The 23,947-nt window shown below is 42.2% G+C and overlaps 1 protein-coding gene across 1 annotated transcript in view; it reads left to right on the forward strand.

Annotated features, from left to right (window-relative positions):
• The window catches only part of KMT5A (lysine methyltransferase 5A), a 50,987-nt gene that overhangs the window by 16,948 nt on the left and 10,092 nt on the right, over positions 1–23,947 (forward strand). The window contains exons 2-3 of the mRNA XM_030219565.1: positions 20,383–20,477; positions 21,443–21,599. Coding sequence (XP_030075425.1) covers positions 20,383–20,477; positions 21,443–21,599 — 252 coding nt within the window. The remainder of the gene's footprint in view (positions 1–20,382; positions 20,478–21,442; positions 21,600–23,947) is intronic.

Here is a 23,947-nt window from a genome sequence, read left to right on the forward strand (position 1 = left end):
AATGGTCTGGGCGCCATCTTGAAGCATTGCAGACGTCCGGTTAAAAGTACGCTTGACCGTGGTGTGATTTTTAGGTGTGCAATTATTATATTGTTTCCTTTCATATTATGATTTATGTGATGATTTTTGTTCACTTTAGATTTTCAGCATATTCCAATAGCACTCCGTTCCTGAAGAAGCCACGTTTCTAGGCGAAACGGGTTCCCGTAGAACGGATAGCGATGAGTGCCTGGTCCTAACACATTAAAAAGCTAAGTGTTATTTTTTCTGATATGCTGATGCGATAATCTTTTGAAAAAGTACTTGAACGATTTCGAATCTTTGTTTATGAACCTATTGAAAGAAATTTACTTTGTCTATTAACAATATAATATTGAGGCGATTAAAAATTCTTTGAGCCCTTTTTTCAAAATGGAGTTTTTTGGCCCAATGATCGAACTGTAGCGTGTGTTATAAGTTGATGTAAGATCATTCCTAACCATGCTCTAAACATCTAGGCGATTGGCCTACGGTTTCTGAGGGTTTTTTTCTCCATTTTTTTAAAAATAAGCACTAGTTAGTCAATTTATTGCTTTGATACATCCCATCTGTAATGGCTGCATTTGCTTGATGACAAGGAAGGGAAAATTAGGTTCTTACTGTTATAATTTTCTTTCCTTTAGTCATAGCAGATGCAGCCATGATCCCTCCCTGTCTGATTGCTATCTGCTGTAAATCTATTTCAGGTTCTGTTCATGTTTCCTGGAGATTCCGTCCTTGGGAGAAAGTCGGAAAACAGTCTTCAGGATTCTTGTTCAATTAAAGGAGGATGACTTAATTTCCTCCAGTTTCATGTTTTGGAGGATGAGTTTATTCCCTCCAGTTATGTCTCAGTGGAGGATGAGTTTATGCCCTCCGGGAGGATGTTTCATTCCCTCCATTCTGAGTTAATGCCCTTTGTTGTAGGGCCATCGTTCGCTGTGAGGAAAGCTCATGTTATTCCCATTGCGGTTTGCCATACTGCTTTGGAAGCTTCAAATACTGAAGAGAGGCAGTGGAGCAAGCTGGTATGAGGCACTGAAAAAAGTGTGCTCTCTATCTCCCTCTGCTGGTTGATGGACACAACCCATCTGTAATGGCTGCATCTGCTATGACTAAAGGAAAGAAAATTATCACGGTAAGAACCTAATTTTCCCATACTCCAAGTCAGTCAAAACCAAACTCTGCTCAGGTCCCACCTGATCCAAAGCTTTAATCAATGCCATTCAAATGATCGACCATTACAGGTAGATCCAAATCAGAGGCTTTGTTCAACTTAGGCAGCCACACTTCCTGCAATGCTTTGTATATCAACCACCCCTGGTTACCTTTGCTAACCACAGGCAATGAAAAAAATATTGAACTGATGGGCAACAGTGCCACATTGATATCAAGTACTGCATCACATACCTGGGGCACAAACACAAGATCCAACATATGCCCTGCTTCATGTATTCACTACTTGCTTAAGCCCTAAAGCAGATAATATTACAAAAAAAATGTTTTTTTGAAGAATCAACCCCAGGAATCAAAGGTAGTTTAAAATCCCCCATAATCACTAATTTAGATAAATCCACTGGCAATGCCATTATCACAAAGAGAGCAATCTTGTTGCAACACAAGCTGAGGACAATAACACACGCATTAAAAATATAACTTTTCATCATAACTAATATGTCAATCACTCCATGACTCTCAACACACAAATCTACAAAACTGAACACTCGCGCTAAATTAACTGTACCCTCCCCCCCCCCTCCTGCCTTTCCAACATGCCCAAGTATAGCCAGTAGGGCAACATGATTTTACCAAAACAATATCTGACATTTCAAACCAAGTTTGTCACAGCAAGTACATCAAACACATTTTGAAACGATAAATCCTGAATTAGCAATGTCTTACTTTGCACCGAACTCTCAGATTACTTTAAAGCTTTTAATCCTACATTGCCAACTGGTAAGATTGCTGATCCATAGAGTGGATTGCAGTGCCCCCCAGTGAAATCTGTCTAAGGAACTTTTGTCACAAGGAATGTGTCTTGGCCCAAGAGAGCGCAGGGATCCCAGTAGTGTGTGGGAGAGGAAAATATAATCCCCACCAACCAAAGAAGACAAAATACAAGAGGTCAAACACTTACATAACGGTATTTAACTGGAAACCATTTTTTATTGAACAAATAAATAAAGATACACAAAGTCAAACAGAAACATAAGTTGTTCACCTCCCATCCAACCCTTCATATCCCTCTTATTCCAAGATTCCTAAAGTGAATCTAGACAGGATCAAATCACCAATCCATTAAACTAGTTTAGGCAAAGATGTCTGATTAATACAAAGGAATGAACTTTAAAAAACCCTTTGATCTTGAACCATCAAGCCACACCCCACTCCTACCCCTCCACAACCATTGCCCATGAACTACAACTAAGGTGACCCATTGCCTGGGCTCTTATGAATGACTCCAAAGCAACCCTAACCATGCTTACAAACTTAAAAAACACTCGGGAGCGTATTTAAGACAGCACTTCTTGCTTTGTGGGAAATAGTTTGCAGGTAACTATTCCAAATAGACATGAAAGCTTTTCTTCTTGGGCAATTCTGAACAGCCCGTGCTTCCCAAAGCATTAATTCATGCAATCTGTTTCTCCAGTACCAGAAGGAGGGAGGTGGCCCTTGAATCCAATACTTAGTATGCATTTCTTCCCCAGTATGTAAACTTTGCTAAGGAAAAAAAACATGAATTTTTGTCAGTGATCCCATAAGCCTCTCATTTATTCAACAAGACTCCTCTCAAATAAAAAATTATACGTTGTCCAAAAAGAGACCCTAAATATCTGTAAGTGGATCTCCAAAAAGCTTGAGCACCTCCGCATCGCCAAAGGGCATGAAAAAAGGTATTGTTCCCCTACTGACATTTGGAACATTGAGCAACTACTACCTATCCTGCTTGAGCAGCCTGAGATTGTGAAATATATGCCCTAAGGGAGTATATGATATGGACTCTCCTGAAGTTCAGCACTACTAACCTGCTTCGGGATAGCCTTTATCAATTTTAAGAAATCCACCCCCTTCAATTCATATCCTAGATGTTTACTCCAAGCCTTCTTAAGAGGCCCATACTCCCAGAGGGAGAGAAGAGAAACCAATGCTCTGTGTAGGCCAGAAATTGAAACCAAACCAAAAACATCCCCTTGCAAAAAATCACAAAGTTTCTGACCCAACCTTGTTTGCAAAGCTTCCTGGTCTAAACTAGAACAGTAATGATGTAGTTGTATATAAGCAAATTGGTCTTTGCGAGTTAAGGAGACTCTCTGTTGTAGGTCCTGAAAACTATAAAAGCCCCCCCCTCCTCATTGATAAAATGCTCAATCAAGACAATGTTTTTTTCCAACCATCTTATAAACGAACCTGATTCCAATCCTGGCCAAAAATCAGCATTGCCCTTACATAGTAGCAGATCACTAACATTCAGGTTTTGGTTCAAGTATTTCAAGAGAATCAGCCAAATACCCCTCATAGGCTGTAACAGTATGCTCCTACGCAGGGCTTTTTTTGAGGGGGTACTCGGGGGTACTGAGTACCGGCACCTTTTCCAGTGTCTGCTAAAATTGACCCATGGACCACAAGTTTTAATGAAGGAGCTCAGGCTCAAGACACCAATTCTGCCTTGTCATAGATTCTGTGACTGGTTGCAGGGGGCCTGGCTATTGTGGAGTAAGCCCCTCAGTGATCACCCCACCCCTGAAGGGTGGCCTGGCATTTGAGTACCGGCACCTTTTTTGCTAGAAAAATTGCACAGCTCCTAATACGGCAAGATAAAGGCAGACTGCTAGACTGGGCCTGCAAAAGAAAATTCAGATGCCAGGAGTCATACAATGCCCACTCCCAGCGTGTTGGAGTGAACTGCTCAGTATCAAACAACCAATCCCTAAGGTGTCACAGAAGACGAGCCTCATTATAACACCTAAACCTCCCTTTGCCCAATTATCATACATATATTCTAAGCACATTTTTTATTTCCTTCCTTCCCCCCCCCAAGACAAATTTCCAGCATAGCCTGTTGAATAATTGTAAATCTTTCTGAAACAGGTGCAGTGGCAAAACCTGCAGAACATAGAGCCAGCGAGGGGAAAATTATCATTTTGAAAAGATGAATCCTACCCATTAGTGATAAAGGCAGTTAGCTCAATTTCTCAAAGTATTGCTTAGTGTCTTGTAACAGCCTATCAACATTTAGTTGATACAACTTTGTAGTCTCCATGGTTAACTGCACCCCCAAATAACGAAAAGATTCACCAGCCCACTTCAGTGGGAAGTGACCTTGCCAACCCACCCTTTGGTCCTCTTCCCTTTGCATCGCTTCTGATTTGTCAAGACTTCAAACCAGAAAAATCCCCAAGCTCTTGTCATACATTCTAGCAAGGCTGCAACCAAAATTTGGGGATTAATCACATGAACCAGTAAATCATCAGTGAATGCTGCTATTTTAAAGGTGTTGGTGCCCAATTTAATACCTTGTATATCTGGAGTCCTCTGAATGTCTCAAACCAGGGAATCCAGGGTAAGAACAAACAAGTGAGGCAATAATGGGCAACGCTGTCCAGTGGAGAGGAAAGCAGTCCATTTACCCACACCTGAGCCTGTGAGAGAGAATACAAGGCTCGAATCGCCTCCTGAAAAAAAAAAAAAACACATTCCATAGGCATCCAAAACCCCAAATAAAAAGTCACAAGCCACCCTATCAAAAGCCTTTTCGGCATCAAAACCGATCAACATAGAAGGGATAGCTTGACCAGCCACCGCCTCTAGAATAGCTAGAATCTTCTGCATATTTTTGGTAATATTGCAACCTTGTACAAAGCCCACTTGGGATTCCTCAATAACATTGGGAAGTATACGTGATAACCGATTTGCCAGGACCGTCGCAAATAATTCAGCTTTGTAATCAACTAAATCGCCTATACGACTCCAGTTTTTATGTGTCACGACCTGAGTTTGGTAGAACGATGATCTGTGCTAGCCGTAAAGATTCAGGTAGCTTTCTCTGCGCCACTATAGAGTTAATATAGACGTCAGTGGGGGGACAACCACCCCTCTCAACATCTTATAAAATACTCCTCTATAACTGTCTGGTCCAGGGGTCTTATCCAAGGGTCCCTGTTGTATTGCCCAGGATACTTCTCTGCTGTGAAAGGAGCATTGAGTATTACATAACAGTATTTTAAAAATCACCTCATTGCCATACCAAAGCTACCCCCAGACCACCCTTGGGAACTATAGGATGTGTGAATGCCAGATCAGCTGCAAAGAAATCCTTGGTGATCCATGATGTTATCCAAGAACAGCATCTTGACATTTTAGGAATAAGTGAAACCTGGCTAGATGAAAGCGGGAGTTTATCATACTGGCTGAACTATGCTCAACAGGTTTCAACATCCGACATCAACCAAGACCAGGAAAACGAGGTGGAGGAGCAGCAGTGGAAACCAATCTGGCTGCTCATGGTATACCGATAACCTCATAACAGCACATTATGCATGCAAGAACTCCTTGATCTGATTACACAAGTGACCCTGAATTTTCCTAGGATTTCAATCTACACATTGAAACCCCAGATACTAATGCAGCTGTCTTCCTGGCCATGATAGCACTAGGATTCACACAGGTGATCAATTTGCCAACCCATGAAAAGGGTCATATACTAGACTTGGTATTCTACTGGGATGGTAATATTGAGATACCACCCCTATTATGGACAGACAACTTTCTAATTAAGTTTTCCTTAAGTGACCACCTGGAACAAATGGCAGCTCCCAGAGTTTGGAAGGAGATCAGAGACTAAGCTGACGGCTGAGAATTTCCCTAGAGGCCTTGAACTATTCACATGTGGATGAAAAGACAACTACAGTGTCGGAACAGGTTGATATTTGGAATATACATCTAGCTAAGACTTTAAAATGGCCCCACTCACAAACGCTCACCTTGGTTTAAAATCTTGCCTGGATGAGGACAGGCTAAACTGTAGGAATCACATGACAAAGTACCGCCAAGCCTTAACATCAGCCAAAAAAAACAATATTTCTCTCAATGCATCGAACAGGCTGCCAATTCAACCAAGCACCTGTTCAGCCTAGTAAACAGCCTACTGAAACCCCCACAACAGAGCTAGCCTGCCCAGTCACGACTGAACTGCAATGATTTTGTTGCATACTTTGCCAACAAAATTCAATCTCTGCCAGGATTTACAGGCAGTCCCACCCAGTCTCCAATCAACTAACCCAGAGCGCACAAACTCGCCCCCTCCTGAAACAGATATATGGAATTCTTTTAACCCATTAACAGAAGAGGGCTTTGACAAAATCCTGTTCCCTCAAGCCCTGCCCATCAAAGATAGTGCAGCAGGCAAGCAGGGGCCTCGGAAGGTGCCACAAAAATCGTGAACTCCTCTCTTTCTATTGGGCAACTACCAACAGCATTAAAAAGGAAAGTGGCACATCCTTTGCTAAAGAAGAACAACCTTGACCAGGACAAACTTGAAAATTAGCAACCAGTATCCAACATCCCATTTTTAGAGAAACTGATAGAATAAACAGTCTGTGATCAACTCAATGATTGGCTAGATCCATGTCAATCTGGATTCAGACCCTGTTATGGAACAGAAACAGTCCTTGTAACCCTACTAGATGATCTTCACAGAAACTGAGACAGAGGACTTGCCTCTGTGTTAGGACTGCTAGACTTCTCAGCAGCTTTTGACACTGTGGATCACAATATTACACTAGCATGACTGACAGAAACAGGTATTGGTGGAACAGTACTTGCCTGATTCAGATCCTATCTATCAGAGAAGCAACAGTCCATAGTGTTCGGCGGCACTGATCTGTGGGGTACCACAAGGATCGATACTGTCGCCTATTCTATTAAATGTCTACCTCAAGCCACTAGCCAAGCTGATTTGGTCAATGGACACTTAGTTCTACATCTATGTGGATGATATGCAACTACTCATACCCACTGAACCTGACTTACTCACAGCTCTGAATAAACTGACTACCTGTCTAACATCAATTCAAGAATGGGCTAGAAACAATAAACTTTGCCTGAACCCCAGTAAAACTGAGCTTCTGTGGGTCCCTACCACAAGTGGGGACATACTATGAACTCCCCCCCCCCACCACCACCTTAGAACCTTGGAATACAGCTAGATTCAACACTTAATCTGATCCCCCAAATCCAAGCAACCTTCAAAAGCAGATTCTTATCACTTGTAATAACTATGCTGCCTGTCTCCTTACATGGAGAAGGCAAGCCTTGTCTCAGTTGTGCATGCCATGATAACATCAAGACCTGGATTATTGTAATGCACTCTACATTAATCCGACTACAAAGAGTTTGTACCAGCTCCAATTGATTCAGAATGCTGCAGCAAGACTAATAGAAGGTTTTAAGCAATGCGACCACATCACACCATGTTTGCATAAACTTCACTGGCTACCAGTACAATACAGAGCCAAATTTAAAACTGTTTGACCTTCAAGGCCCTTAAGGAAATGGCCCAGAGTACTTGAAGAACAGGATCTCCCTCTACACACCTTCAAGGTCACTAAGGTCCTCCCAAGGAGTTTCCCTAATCACACCCTCTCCAGAGGACATCACACGATGTGATACCCGCAAGCAGGCCTTCTCCGGAGTAGCCCCACACTGGAATGCACTCCCTGGAAGGATTCACTTAACACAAGACTATCTCTACTTCAGGAAACAGGTGAAAACTTGGCTCTTCAACCAGCCTTTAACTGAAGAAGTAAATGACACCGGCTGCATATAGTATAGCAAGACATGTTTATCCACTCCTAATCCAGACAAGATAATGTTAAAGCACCTTTCTGATCTAATTTGCAACTCTCTTTAACTAGTCCCTATTTTTCTTACTACTGTTACTCTATCTTATCTATCTATATGTTTCACCTTTGCTTACACCCTATGCTGTCTATTAAAATGTTTTATTGTGTTGGCATTGTAATGTAGCATACTATACCATACTTTGCATTGTTTGAATATTTTTACTGCTGTAACTGTCTATTGCTTGTTTGACTTATTCTTGGTGTATACCAACTTGAGTGAATTCCTTCAAAAAGGTGGTAAATAAATCCAAATAAATAAATAAATACATGTCTTATTTCGCACTGATGTGCATTAACCAGACCCAGGTTCAATGATGAAGAAAGCAAATCCTCCAGTGAAGAGTCAAGAGTAACAAAAATTAAATTGTCCCAGACTCTAACAACCTGCAATGGTCGGTGACCTGACAGATCCCCATAACACCCATTATGTGCAAGAACTGAAATCACACACATTCTGCAACATATATATATTAAACAAGATTATCGTGCCCCAAAAATGCCCAAATTCAACCCAAAGGAGCACCTTCAGTAGCTCTTGAATCACACTCCTTTGGTGCGATGGAGCCAGTACACTACATCTGATGTGGTCCTTCTGGTCTTCACCCTGTGCTCCTGATGATGTCACCAGGGGCAGGGCCAGCAGTGGAACAGCAGGAAATCGGCAAATCAGCTTAAAAGCCCAATACTTCACATAAAGGCAAGCCAACGTATTCTCTCCAGCGTGGTCCTCCTGGTCTTCACCCTGTGTACCTGATGCTGGATGCGTCCCTGGTGACATAAGTGGGAACAGCAGGAGGATCCACGGAGCCTTCAGGAACAGCAGGAAATCAGTGAATCAGCTCAAACAGCCCAATACGGCACTGCTGGAATCTCCTCCATCCCCAGAAAAAATCTGTTTCTGAAGACTATCTGTTTTTAAATTGAGTTTCAATAATAATACAAACACAAACATCCGCCAAAACAGACAAAGAAACCATGGTTCTAAGAGGAATATTTAACAGTACACTTGCCCTCCAGTGACAACAAATATATACACCCAACATGTCTCAGGACATCAGAGCCCTGTGCTATAAGCCTCCTACCATGTGCAGCTCCACCCTCTTCTGTGTTACGTGAAATAAGATTTGTTTTAAAAATTAAACCTCTGAGTATTTCTTGTACTGTAGAATTACAATCCAGGTCTAGAGTGTCTATCATGTTCCCATGCCTTGACTTTCTATAGGCTGATGGTCTGGTGGGGGAAGGGAGTCACAGAGATCCACTAAGGAAGTGAGCAGAGGTTGTTGAACCCTTGTGATACTAGTTCTAGCTTGGGGAAGCTGAGATATGGCCTCCGAGAGAAGGTAAAAGTGTAAAAAGAAAATCCTAGATATGAACATTAAAATATAAGACGAACATTAACTGTTTCTGAATATAAAGACATATTCTAAAATTACTAAATTGAAACAGCTCGTTTACCTTGACAGAAGTGTCAAACACTGAAGCACTTTTCCCAACAAAATTGCTAATTTAAATTCACTTTTAGTTTTTCCCTATGTCTGAAGTCTGCTTGTGACAAATCCTCTCCAGCCCTTGCCCTCGTCCCTCTGTTTCTTTTTACCAGAGGTAAAAGCAGGAATCCAGCTCTGGGTTTAGCTGTGTCTACTGGTAGGCATAGGAGAGCTGAGCTCCACTGAACAGAGAGGTGCTGCTGAGGCAGGGTTTCTCATGGTCTCTGTAGAAGCTGCAAGAGGGAGAGAGAGGCTCTTATAGTCTGCCTCCCACGTGGCTTCTGCTGTTTATTAGGATTTATTTATCGCCTTTTGAAGGAATTCACTCAAGGCGGTGTACAGTAAGAATAGATCAAACAAGAGTAACAGGCAATTACAGCACTAAAAATATTCAACAAACAATACAAAGTGTGGCATGGTATACTATTTGAAAAATAAAAAAGGTGGGAATACAAGCCAGGCTATCCAAAGATTGGAACCAAACTGTAGTTAAAATAATCAGTGTTTAATAGTTTTCAAACAAATGATAGTAAAACAATCACACATTAAAAGTGACTCGACACAACGTTGTGTTTCGGCCGGTTAGGCCTACATCAGGAGTCTATAAATGCAAAAACAATAAATTATGCATAAAATAATATACAACAAATAATATACTAAAAAGAGGAACATATAGAATATCAAAAAGATCAAAATAATCACCATGTTAATGCAAATAGTAAAATTCGAATCCAATAAATAATTACATAAACAAATTGTACATAAATATAATACACCAAATAATATGCTAAAAAAATATACTAAAAAAAGGAACATGTGTAGGATGTAAAAAAAACAAATAGCGAAATAATAAAAAAAATAATAATACTCGTTTTATAAACAGTATTGCCCTATAGCAACAAGATATAAGCAAGAAAAATGACTAAATCCATCAAAGAGTTCTCCACTTCTGTAGATTCTCTCTATGGTACACTATTTGCAATGTCAACACAATACGTAATAGAACATAATTGACAGTGAAGGGTAAGGCAAAGTTGTAACATATAGATGGGTTAGAAAGTAAGGTGACTGATTTGAAGAAAGTTGCACATGAGGTCAAAGAGATGGTTAAATATTATCTCGGCTAGGGTAGGAGTGGAAACATGTCCCGCTGCAGTATGTGCAGCCCGAGTCACTCCTTCTGTGTGTGAGTGAGACTAACAAGTTAGTTACTTCTTCCATTAAAGGCCTGGTTGAAGAGCCAAGCTTTCACCTGGTTCCTGAAGTAGAGATAGTCTTGGGTTAAGCGGAGCCTTTTAGGAAATGCATTTCAGAGTGTGGGGGCTATTCCGGAGGAGGTTCACTTGCAGGTATCACATCATGAAATGTCTTTGGAGAGGGTGTGGTTAGTGATAGTTCTTGAGAGGACCTTAGTGTCCTTGGCGTTGTGTGGAGTATCATCCTATTCTTCAGGTACTCGGAGACACTTCCTTTGAGGGCCTTGAAGATCAGACATTTCAAGTTGTAATTCCATTCATAGAATTTGATTTTGCTTCCCCTTTATTTTCAAATATATTGTCAAAGATGCAAGGCTTCAGAGGCTGTACAGCCTGCAAAAACAAAATGTCCAATTTGAACCCTCATTACCAATGTGTTTGCTGCTTAGGGAGGGCATGTGCCAGCATGCTTCCTAGAACATACAGTGGTGGAAATAAGTATTTGATCCCTTGCTGATTTTGTAAGTTTGCCCACTGACAAAGACATGAGCAGCCCATAATTGAAGGGTAGGTTATTGGTAACAGTGAGAGATAGCACATCACAAATTAAATCCGGAAAATCACATTGTGGAAAGTATATGAATTTATTTGCATTCTGCAGAGGGAAATAAGTATTTAATCCCTCTGGCAAACAAGACCTAATACTTGGTGGCAAAACCCTTGTTGGCAAGCACAGCGGTCAGACGTCTTCTGTAGTTGATGATGAGGTTTGCACACATGTCAGGAGGAATTTTGGTCCACTCCTCTTTGCAGATCATCTCTAAATCATTAAGAGTTCTGGGCTGTCGCTTGGCAACTCGCAGCTTCAGCTCCCTCCATAAGTTTTCAATGGGATTAAGGTCTGGTGACTGGCTAGGCCACTCCATGACCCTAATGTGCTTCTTCCTGAGCCACTCCTTTGTTGCCTTGGCTGTATGTTTTGGGTCATTGTCGTGCTGGAAGACCCAGCCACGACCCATTTTTAAGGCCCTGGCGGAGGGAAGGAGGTTGTCACTCAGAATTGTACGGTACATGGCCCCATCCATTCTCCCATTGATGCGGTGAAGTAGTCCTGTGCCCTTAGCAGAGAAACACCCCCAAAACATAACATTTCCACCTCCATGCTTGACAGTGGGGACGGTGTTCTTTGGGTCATAGGTAGCATTTCTCTTCCTCCAAACACGGCGAGTTGAGTTCATGCCAAAGAGCTCAATTTTTGTCTCATCTGACCACAGCACCTTCTCCCAATCACTCTCGGCATCATCCAGGTGTTCACTGGCAAACTTCAGACGGGCCGTCACATGTGCCTTCCGGAGCAGGGGGACCTTGCGGGCACTGCAGGATTGCAATCCGTTATGTCGTAATGTGTTACCAATGGTTTTCGTGGTGACAGTGGTCCCAGCTGCCTTGAGATCATTGACAAGTTCCCCCCTTGTAGTTGTAGGCTGATTTCTAACCTTCCTCATGATCAAGGATACCCCACGAGGTGAGATTTTGCGTGGAGCCCCAGATCTTTGTCGATTGACAGTCATTTTGTACTTCTTCCATTTTCTTACTATGGCACCGACAGTTGTCTCCTTCTCGCCCAGCGTCTTACTGATGGTTTTGTAGCCCATTCCAGCCTTGTGCAGGTGTATGATCTTGTCCCTGACATCCTTAGACAGCTCCTTGCTCTTGGCCATTTTGTAGAGGTTAGAGTCTGACTGATTCACTGAGTCTGTGGACAGGTGTCTTTCATACAGGTGACCATTGCCGACAGCTGTCTGTCATGCAGGTAACGAGTTGATTTGGAGCATCTACCTGGTCTGTAGGGGCCAGATCTCTTACTGGTTGGTGGGGGATCAAATACTTATTTCCCTCTGCAGAATGCAAATAAATTCATATACTTTCCACAATGTGATTTTCCGGATTTAATTTGTGATGTGCTATCTCTCACTGTTACTAATAACCTACCCTTCAATTATGGGCTGCTCATGTCTTTGTCAGTGGGCAAACTTACAAAATCAGCAAGGGATCAAATACTTATTTCCACCACTGTAGAAGATCAGAGACCTCAAGATGAGATCTGTCAATGCCAATTTGCCTAAACCTCAACCAACTACTGAATGGGTTGGCAAAAAGGCTTCAGCTAAACGTAAACATCTAGATTCATCCTTGTCAACATTTCACCAATCAAGGATTCCGGCTCTTCAATTTCTCCACATATGCCTGTCACGGAACGGTCTCTGCCACCACAACTTTCTACACTAGTTGTTGATTCCGAGACGCAACGTCTTTGCATCTCAAATCAAGCCATTTAATCGGAACTGCTGCATTTGACTACAAAATGGGCACATCTTGCTACTAGTTCTGAGCAGCCACTAAAACACCAAAACAATTCTTCCCAGCATTTTCACAGACACCATAGTGTCTCCTTCTCCTCTGCATTGGCACCAACGTAGTTCATCTCCTATGTTCCATGAGCACCGACATAGCTCCTTCCCTTGTCATCGGCACCAACACTGCTACTGTCCTTCACATCAGCACCATGAAAGCCCTTCCTCTCCTCGTCAGCACCAACGAACACCATCTCTGTCTCAACCTCAAGGTGAAATGCCATCTCTCTCTTCAGAAAATATTGATATCCAAAGGCTCTAGAATGAAACTGACAACAGAATACATAAGTACATAAGTAATGCCACACTGGGAAAAGACCAAGGGTCCATCGAGTCCAGCATTCTGTCCACGACAGCGGCCAATCCAGGCCTTCTGTTCAATCTCATCAAGAGACGCTTCAAGACTCAGCCTCTACTTCTGCTATTTCAACTCAACCATCTCAATTGTCTCAGTCTCCACAATTATCTGATAATTCTCAGGATCTTATGCAACTGCTTTGTGCTTTTTTGATGCAAATTTAAAATCAACGATCACAGCAGCTGCCTGCAGTTTCTCAGCTATCAGATAACAGCTTAGAGTTGGTCCCACTACATGTCCTCCTGCACGCAGAAAACGTTCATGGTATCCACATTGGAATCCATGGTAGCAGAATTAATATCAGAATATGATACTTCTCCAAATTCGTTAAGACATCATTCCCGATGTTGTTCTCCTCATCCTCCTACAGATCACAGCAGGGGTGTAGCCAGACACCCAATTTTGGATGGGCCTGGGCCCATGATTGGTGGGCAGAACTCCGCCCTGTCCCACAAGTGATTTTTTTTTCTCTCCCTCTCTGTTGCATACCATATGGTCTCTCAAACATCCCCCTACCCCGCATACCTTTTAAATAGCAGATTTTCACCGGCAGCAACTAATACACACTGCTCATGTTGGCCCCACACCCTTCCCTCTGATGCAACTTCCTGTTTCCACATAGGCGAGAATACATCAGAGGGAAAGCTGTGGGGCTGGTGTGAGCAGTATGTATCAGTCACTGCTCGCTGCAGGCGAAGATCTGCTATTTACAAAGGTATGCATGAGGGACAGTTGTTTGGAGTTTTTGGCTGATGGGGCTTGGGGATCCCTGCCAGCCACATCATAGGTGTGCTGCTACTGGGTGGGCCTTAGCCCAGAGTGGGTGGGCCTGGGCCCACCTTTGGCTACGCCACTGGATTACAGTGCGGGTACATCTGGTCTACCTTTCGACCCATCTCCCCCCCCCCCCCCCCCCAAACCTTCAAAATACTTGCAACCTGAGGATATCTCTTACCCAAAATTTCTACTAAAATTAGTATCAGCTTTAGATATCCATTCAACTACTCAAACTGATCCTCATTCAAAACAATTACAGGCTATTCGCTGTAAAGACATACTAAAAGAGATTATAGCTTTGCCTTTACACGATGTCCTTGTGGATCAACACAAATTCATTTGGTCTACACCCTTCTCTTCCAGACCAATGAAGAAAAGCCTGGACACAAAATACAAAGTTCAAGGCATGTTAGGATTTGAAAAACATCAGCTGTCTCATCATTTGATTGTGGTCTACTCTGCCATGAGAAAACATAAGTTCAAGTGATCACTCTAATTGTCCTCCTCCAACTAAAGATATGAAACTCATGGATGTTATGGGCAAGCAAATGTTCCAGAGTGCCATGTTAAATGCCCATATAGGACTGCTTATTTTCCATTATACCAATTGCCAATTTATCATTTTGGATAAATTATTTAAAGTAGTAGATGCAATGCTGGTAAGATTACAACTTTGTCCTCTATTACAAGACCTTGAAGAATGTGTGACTAACCTAATCCACGCAGCCCACAACTTGTATGACACTTCAGTTAGAGGCACTGCGGTGGGTACTAGACATGTGGTCTGGCTTAACACGTCAGGACTGTATGATGTTCACACTCATGTTGTGGATGCTTCTTGCACCGGAGCCTATTTGGTGATAAACAAGACTGTACAATGTTAGACAAACTAGAAGATGACAACCTGAAACAAAATAGATCATCATTCCAACGAGCATCGTATTAAACCTCTAAGAAAAGATATACCTCTCACAGACAGTATCCTTTCAATAGATCATATTACAAATACAATTCTAAGCAAAATAGAGCTCAACAACAAGAGAATGTACAGCTAAATCAACACCCTGGCCACTAACCAGAATCTAATCTTTGACCCTGTAAGCACGATATAAACACCGGTTGCAGGTCATTCAGTTTTTTGCTCCAGCATGGTCTCTAATAACGTCAGACAATGGGTATTTTAAATTGTGCAACAGGGCTACCATATTAATTTTACATTCCCTCCACCTCACACACATCTTGTCACCTCGAAAATTCCTTCAGCTTACGTAGATATCTTAAGGAAAAGATCAATCATCTATTATAAATCAATTCTATCAAACTGGTTCCAAAACCGGTTTTTATTACAAATTCTTTCTTATCCCAAAAAAGAAAGGAGATCTCCATTCCATTCTCATTCTCTGACCTCTCAATCGGTTTATCAAGAAAAAATAAATTCTGAATGACAACTCTCCATGGCTTGTATCTGTCGATCTAAAAGATGTGTACTTGCACATTCCAATCCACTACTCCTTGAGAAGATATCTCTGTTTCCAGTTTCAGCATTACCAATTTAGAATACTCCCTTTTTGATCTCTTTGGCTCCAAGGGTCTTCACAAAGTGTGTCATCACAGTAGTTGCCCATCTTTGTCAACAAGGAACAACAATATTACCGTATTTGAACAATTTGGCTAATCTCAACGCCAGCCTCAAGATGCTTTTCCTGCTCTCTGCAAAGTGACTTCTCTACTTTCAGATTTGGGATTTCTCATCAACACGGAGAAATCTCAACTTCTCCCAGTTCAACAAGTAGACTTCGTAGGGGCGGGAATTTATATACCCCGAATGTTAGCTTATCTACCAATGGATAGAGCTCATCAAATCTAATTTTTAATCAATTAACACAAGCTTCTATCAGCTGTGCTGTCTTTGGCAGCGGGTTCCATCATTAAAAGGGGTTGACTCTCCCTGTCTCACCCCATTGTAGCAGTTGGCCAGGGTTTGTGGTTGGACATTGCTCTATGAGGGACCTGGTGCATGTCCTTCCCTTGCTGAATGTTGACCCACGTAGAAGAGTGTTCCTCCATTCCTGTCGATTTCTAGTCCTGGTTCCAGGCTGGTTCTTTGGCTTTACCCCATCTTGGCCTGTTGGGACAGGTTGAGCCTTGCTCTAACTCGGGATGGCGAGGCTTAATCCATTTAGGGCGGTCAGGCCTTGCTCTGTGTCTGAAGCTTGGATCTTCGTCTTGGGAGATCAGACTTCTTCCTTCTCTGGCGGTCGAGCCTGGTGCCATTTCCTTGTCTGGGAATCAGAACCTGCTCTGTTTCTGAATTTTGGGTCTGTCTTGCACCTCTTATGGCGAGCTTTCTTAAGGGTCTGAATGACATGGCTAGTGGTTAGTGGACCCCCCCTCCTGCCGAGATCTGGCTACGCTCCTGGTTCCAAGAGCTCTAGTGGTTATTGCAGTGAACTTTGATCCTGGGGAACTGAGTTCGATTCCCACTGCAGCTCCTTCTGACTGGGCAAGTCACTTAACCCTCCATTGCCCCTGGTACAAAATAAGTACCTGAATATATGTTAACCGCTTTGATTGTAGTTGCAAAAACTTCAGAAAGGCGGTATATCAAGTTCCATTTCCCTTTCCCTATTTCTGGGGGGTGAGCCTTGTGCTGCATCTGGGTGGACACTTTTGCTCCATCTCCTGTGGTTTTGACTTGTGACATCTCTGGATGTTAGATTTCATACCCTCTGTGATCTCAGCCCTTTGCTTAGGCACTGTATTTTGAGTCTGGTTCCGTCTTGACCCAGCTTGGTGAACCATTCCGCAGGGCTTCTGCAGCCCCACCCCACTCTTCTCAGATCAGTGCGGAGGCCCGCCCTTGGATTCTGTTGTGAACTGGTGTGTGCATGTTTGTTGTCCTCTTCTTGCAGGTCATGTTCCCAATGCACGGCTGATGCAGGAGAAACTCCATGGTGGATTGGACCCTATTGCCGCTTTTTCCTCTCTTCTTCGGTCAGAGGCAGGAGTTTTGAGGTATGGGCTAATGCTCTCCTGACTGCTTTGGTATTGACCATTCTGAAAACGAGGCTACTGCACAGTATCCTTTATGACAGCTCTGTGGTGGTCTCTCTGTCTCCACCTGCTGGTAGGGACATAACCCTCTTGTCTCTGGATTGATCTGTTGGGACTAAAGAAAATAAAATTATCAGGTAAGAAACATAATTTATCCTTTGGAATGGAAGGTCTGGATGCTCTGCTTTAGTCGACAAATTTCTGTTTTTCCTCCATGGCCAGTGATAGGTTGGGTTCTTCAAATTGTGAATAATCCAGGACAGATAATCCTGATGGGCCAGAAGGCCATGGTAAGGAAATCTGGTTTGTCTTCAGATCAACCTATACTTCTCCCACAACAAAAGGGTCTGTTGGTGTTGAGGTCCAATTTTGGTGGAAGATTACCCTCCTTTGGTCTTATGGCCTGGCTATTGAGAGCTGAAGATCAAGACAACAATTTTTTCTGACTTTACTACTGACACATTACTTCAAGCTAGAGACGTCTTCAGATCAACCTATACTTCTCCCACAACAAAAGGGTCTGTTGGTGTTGAGGTCCAATTTTGGTGGAAGATCATCCCCCTTTGGTCTTATGGCCTGGCTATTGAGAGCTAAAGATCAAGACAACAATTTTTTCTGACTTTACTACTGACACATTACTTCAAGCTAGAGACGTCTTCAGATCAACCTATACTTCTCCCACAACAAAAGGGTCTGTTGGTGTTGAGGTCCAATTTTGGTGGAAGATCATCCCCCTTTGGTCTTATGGCCTGGCTATTGAGAGCTAAAGATCAAGACAACAATTTTTTCTGACTTTACTACTGACACATTACTTCAAGCTAGAGACGTCTTCAGATCAACCTATACTTCTCCCACAACAAAAGGGTCTGTTGGTGTTGAGGTCCAATTTTGGTGGAAGATCATCCCCCTTTGGTCTTATGGCCTGGCTATTGAGAGCTAAAGATCAAGACAACAATTTTTTCTGAATTTACTACTGACACATTACTTCAAACTAGAGGCCGACCACATTTTGGTTTCAGCAACATAACCAGCCCAAAATCCTTTCTGCCTGATTTTTTTTTTTTTTAGCCAAAAGGTTATTTTCAGTCATGATTTTGGATTCAGCTGAAAATGACCATGTATTTTCAGTGGAAGCTGAAAACTTTTGTTCTTTGTTCCGCTTGCCCGCCTTTTCAGCTGTTGTTGCTTATCTTTCTTTACCTTCTCTTCCTGTTTCTTTCTTTATAAATATTTTATTAAAATTTCCCAAGCAAAAGAACAATATAGAGTGAAGTAGACCCAACTGAAAAAGTGATTACAATTTTCAGAAAATGTGTGAAACAATGTGGTTAGCCATGCCTAAGAGCATGCAGTTGGATACTAAATTGTTATCAGTATTACTTAGAACTACCAGTGTTCTCTGAATTAAGGAAGGATTCTCAAGAGTCTGGATCTCGTATAAGGAACCCACTAAATTGTCATTGTGGGGTTTGAGATTAGGAAGAAGGAAAGGGGATGAGTGTAAAAGATAAAAGCTTGGTAAATACTTCCTGACAATACTATTGAGGTTGAAGGGGGGCAGTATCAGGAGTAATGTCAGGAAGTATTTTTTTCACAGAAAGGGTGGTAGATATGTTGAATGCCTCCCATGGGCAGTAATGGAGATGAAAACAGTAATAGAATTCAAACATGCGTGAGATAAACACAAAGGAATCGTGTTTAGAAGGAATAGATCTATGGAATCTTAGCGGAGATTGGATGGCGATGCCGGTAATTGGGAAGCAAAACCAGTGCTGGGCAGACTACGGTCTATGCCCTGATCATAACTGAATAGATATGGTGGGCTGGAGTGTAAATTTTAAGGGGCTTCAATGTTATCTTCAGAACTTTTAGTACAAGAACACTGCTGGGCAGACTTTTACGGTCTGTGCCCTGAGAAATGCAAGGACAAATCAAACTCTGGCATACATATAAAGTATCGCATACCATGTAAAATGAGTTTATCTTGTTGGGCAGACTGGATGGACCGTTCAGGTCTTTATCTGCCGTCATTTACTATGTTGTTATAGTAATTGATACAGTTCTGCATTGCTCTGTTGTGAAATTGTTGTATTTAATTTTGGTAGGTCTGTCATCTACAAAGAGAATTTCAGAGCTTCTGCCTCTTGTAGAGATTCTTTTCTTAAACTTACTGAAGCCTTTTGGAAGAAAGGAAAGTACTATGAGTGATGGTCTTGCTTTCATTTGAATCAAGCTCCCTACATTTTGTAAAGAGAACTGTGGATCGGATTTCTCTCTCTTAAGGTTATTAGACGTTTGTAAGTTCTAAATATCTTGAGTTGTTAACGAGTTTTGTAGATCTGATAAATTATCCTTTTTGCCAAGACAAAAAGCCGCACCCCCCCCCCCTTCTCCCCAGCCCAAGGAGTCCACTTTTCAAAATGACTAGGGTTGCTAGCTAAACTCAAAACAAATTGCCCCTCATTGGACACAGTGAAGGACTTTGCTCAATACTGAGTGTGCTCAAGCAGCCACAAAGCTGGCACGTATACCTTTACCAGGTTTAAACAGGGCAAAAATCAGCTTCGAGCGCCACTCAATTTGCCCATTAGGATCTCTTCTAAACATTTTAATGAACCTGTGCCATAATCCTGACCTAATCATATCGGTAATCATGATGTGAAACACCATCAGCCCCTAACTTGATCTGTCTCTCTGGCTTTTCATTATAACACCACTTCCCACAGAATAATCCTTTGCTTAAAGTATGCTGCGTTAAAGCCTATCCCACCTAGACATGTGGTCTGGCTGGAAGCTCGGGCAACAGGAAAACGAATGGTTGAAGAAACTGGCTCATTTTTTGCACGAAGCATTTGAAAACATTGCTTGGAACATGAGTCTCTCCCTTGAAACGAAATTGGGGGGGGGGGGGGGGGGGGCGGCACAGACACGTCAGCGGCAGCGAGACCCTCGGTGTTTCCCAGGTAACCGCCCCGGAAGTTTGCGCACGCGTGCAAGAGAAGACTCGCCTTTCTGTGTCGCCGCAAATACAGCTGTCCTTTTAAATATGTCGGCGTGTTTGCTCGTGTTCCTTATCCGTAGCAGCCTGACATGAAAACTCCATTTCCCCCCTTTTTAATTGTAAACTGTTGTTTCTACTATGCATATCCTAAAACTAAACTCCTCTCTCTTTAGGGAAGAAAATGTCCAGGCCTAAAGAAGGGAAAGCGGAGGAGGTACCGAAATCTGTGACGGGAGGAGCCAATGAAAACCATCCGAAAATGAACGGGGTCTGCTCTCCATTTATTTAGGGCTTCACTTTAAAGTTTTTGGTTAGGTTGCATTTCCTCGCGGAAGAGGTTTAACTGCATTAAATATGCTGCAGTATGCCTACATCTAACTGACTGTGCTTTGAAACTTTATTTCAATCAGTAGATAGTTGTAAGGCCTCTTCCACTGGTTATATACGTCTACTAAAATATTACCAAAAGAGGTAATGACCTTATTTACATTCAGGAGGTCATAGACACATCCTGGCTACAACCTTTTCTCTAGGCTGTATTTGGTTATTAGATGTTTTGGAAGGTGTGTACCATGTTTTTCTCACCTGTATGTTTTGCATAATTAGGCTTCAGCTTACTGATGATTGTATTCAGGAAGAATTAATTTTAAAAAATTAAAAAAAAAACACTTGCATTATTAATCCTGATATATAACTCTGGTTTCTCAAGGAGAAACTGAATGGAAATTAAGAACTCCAAATCCATGTTAAATTTTGGGGTGGTATCCCAGCATATAGAGCTGGGGTTGAAACCAGAATGACTTGAGAATCAGATTGCCTGTGTCTGAAAACAGATTTCATATGTTAGATAACAAGACACATTTGAATTTAAAGAAAAGTTAATATTTATTTTCCAAATATTGTAACTTGTTTTCATCTTGGCTCCACAAATATTTTTATTTTGGTCCTACTGTTCACAATGGTGCCAGAAAGTTGAGCAACATGTCAAATATATTGTTTCTGGGTGGGCTTGCTAATAGTGGATAACATGGCATATTTTTAATTGTTGTTCTGTGATTCATACACAGGTTTTTAGTATAAAAAGCATACAATCATGTTCATACCACATTTTAGTATAGAAATTTGGCAGTTCTGCGTTAATATGCTGCTGTAACACATCTCTTTTATCAAGGTAGGGTATACACAAAAAGTAACACATATGTTACACTGTATTAATATGCTTGCTCTTTACAGGAAAATGTGTTTAATGGGCAGCCCAAGATCTACACCTTCATGAGCCCTAATAAGTCTCCAAGCACTCGTCCTCCACTTCAAGAAGAAAACTCAGCCACACATCAAGAGGTGAAATGTCGGGGGAAAACATTTAATGAAATGCACAAGAAACCTGAAGGTACAAAGTGTGTAGCTGCCATTTGCTTTTAATGGAAGGGACAGCACGTTTTTTGCAGTGGTGTGGATTGCAGAAAGTGCCTTATGGTTAGGACTTTGAGCTTTTATGGGTAGCAAACATTGCCAGAGCTGAAAGGTGGAATAAGCAAATCCATGAAAGGGTCCTTTTCTAAAGTGTGTTAAATTTTACAGTTATGCTTTAATTTCTCAAGTTAAATGTGTAGTAAGTGCTAATTTAATGCTTCACCTATTAAAAGGTGTGCTCAGCATTTCTTTTGCAGTTTGTATATTAAAATGTCCTATTTAGGAGGTAACTGTGAAATTGTCAACATGCAATACTTGCCATGCGCCAGCTGCAATATACTCTCCACACCTGTGCTCCATCCATGCCCCATCTACTTAACACCCCTAACACAAAATGCTCTTAACACTTGTGCACTAATGTAAAAGTTCAAAATGTTACCATTTTTTGCAGGAGCAGTTAATGTGCTGTAATTTGCACATTAAGGGGTCCTTTTGCTAAGGCGTGGTAGGCCTACTGCGGGCCTACCTTGCGCTAAAAGAGCACTACTACAGGATGCGCTGAGGCGTCCCATGGTAGTGTTCTGCTTAGCACGTGAGGTATGTCTGGGGGGCAGAGAGTAGGCGTGTCTGCACTAATCGGGTAACACCGGGTAATGTGCCTGCGGGAGCCCTTACTACCTCCTAAATAGGCGATGGTAAGGGCTCCTGTGGTAATGGCCACATGTTAATGAGGAAGTTAGTGGCCATTTTATTGATGCTCTGAAACTGGCTGCAGCGTGCGAGAAACCCACACATTGACAGTAGCACCAGCCACTTTTTAGCATGGCTTACTTAGTAAAAGGATCCCTAAGTGCCTAAGGCCTTTTTAGCAAAGAGCTCCTAAATCTTTTGTTAGCAGAATGTTAAACATTTTAGTAATGCAACTTCTGCCTTCAGTTGTATTGAGATAACTCCTGTTCCTCTTACTCTGGTCGCATTGCTCCATTTCACCTTTTCTAGCTGCCATTAAGATTTACAGTAAAACATTACTGACTTTTATTTAGATGCTTTTTGAACAGTGTTAAAAGGTGGCTTTTGTGACTAAGTATGCCTGGTGAGCAGTTTTGCCTTTAGAAAAGGATTGGCAGAGTAGTTCCCTGGTAGCCATACGAAGAAGGGTTCTGACAACCGGGGGTCAAACAGAAGCAGGTGAGTTCAGGAAGTCACTCCCCAGCAAAAGCAAGTGTGACAGCAGTGCGGAAAAGTTATAAAGTAAACCTCTTGGCAACAAAATAGGAGATGACACTAGGCAAAAAGAGTGTCAAAATATAGCTGGAAAGCAATGAGCACAGATGCTCGTTGTCTTAAGTAACAAAATTCAGGATCTGCAAGCCCTGATGCTACATGCAGACTTTGCTATCACAGAGACATGGTTCAAAGATATCTCTCTCTGAAATTCGAATTTCAGTTTTGGATTTGTCATCAAAACCAGCCCGAAGTCTTAGTTTTGGGCTAAATCCAAAACTAACCCCCCCCCCCCCCCCACCCCACCCCCAGGGTCACTTGAAGACCCTCCCCAAGCCTACTTTTAAATGCCTTGGTGGTCTACTGGTCGGCAAGAGTGATCCTCAGTTGCTATTGCCCCTGCTAGTTCCTTTTCCAAAATGGTTCTGGGACTTCCTGCAGCAGTCTTGGTCCCGACGGCCATTTTGAGATGTATTTAGGAAGGATAGATATGGCTGAAAAGGTAGAGGAGTAGGACCTGTATGTGAAAAACAATATTAAAATGGCTGAAATACAGGTGGATTGGGGAAAGGAGGAAGTGTTATGGATCATCTTGGAAAGAGAAGCTGTAACTTCTTTCTACATGGGTGTCATATACAGACCTCCAGCACAAACAAAGAAGCTGAACAAGGATCTGGTCATAGATGCCAAAAAGTTGGTAATAAAAGGAGGTGCTGTTGCTGGGAGATTTCAACCTGTTGAATGCAAATTGGAATGTCCCATCTGAAGAATTGGAGATTCTGGATGCCTTTCAAAGTGCTCTGCTTGGACAAATGGTGACAGAACCCACAAAGGAACGGGTGACGCTGGATCTAGTACTCGCAAATGGGGAAAGTGTCTAACATCTGATTGGATGCTCACCTGGACAGTAGTGATAATCACATTTAATGGTTGGAGTATAAGAGCTAGAGCAGAGTGCAGAGACGCAGAACTCAGTCGTGGATTTCAAAACATGTTGTCTATTCACAGTGAGTTGTCTGGAGACAGGAAGGCGGTAGAACTAGAGGGCATAAATGAGGTTGAAGGGGGGCAAATTCAGGAAGTATTTTTTTCACAGAGAGG

This window comes from Microcaecilia unicolor, chromosome 11, assembly GCF_901765095.1.
Source record: "Microcaecilia unicolor chromosome 11, aMicUni1.1, whole genome shotgun sequence".
Taxonomy (NCBI): Eukaryota; Metazoa; Chordata; class Amphibia; order Gymnophiona; family Siphonopidae; genus Microcaecilia; species Microcaecilia unicolor.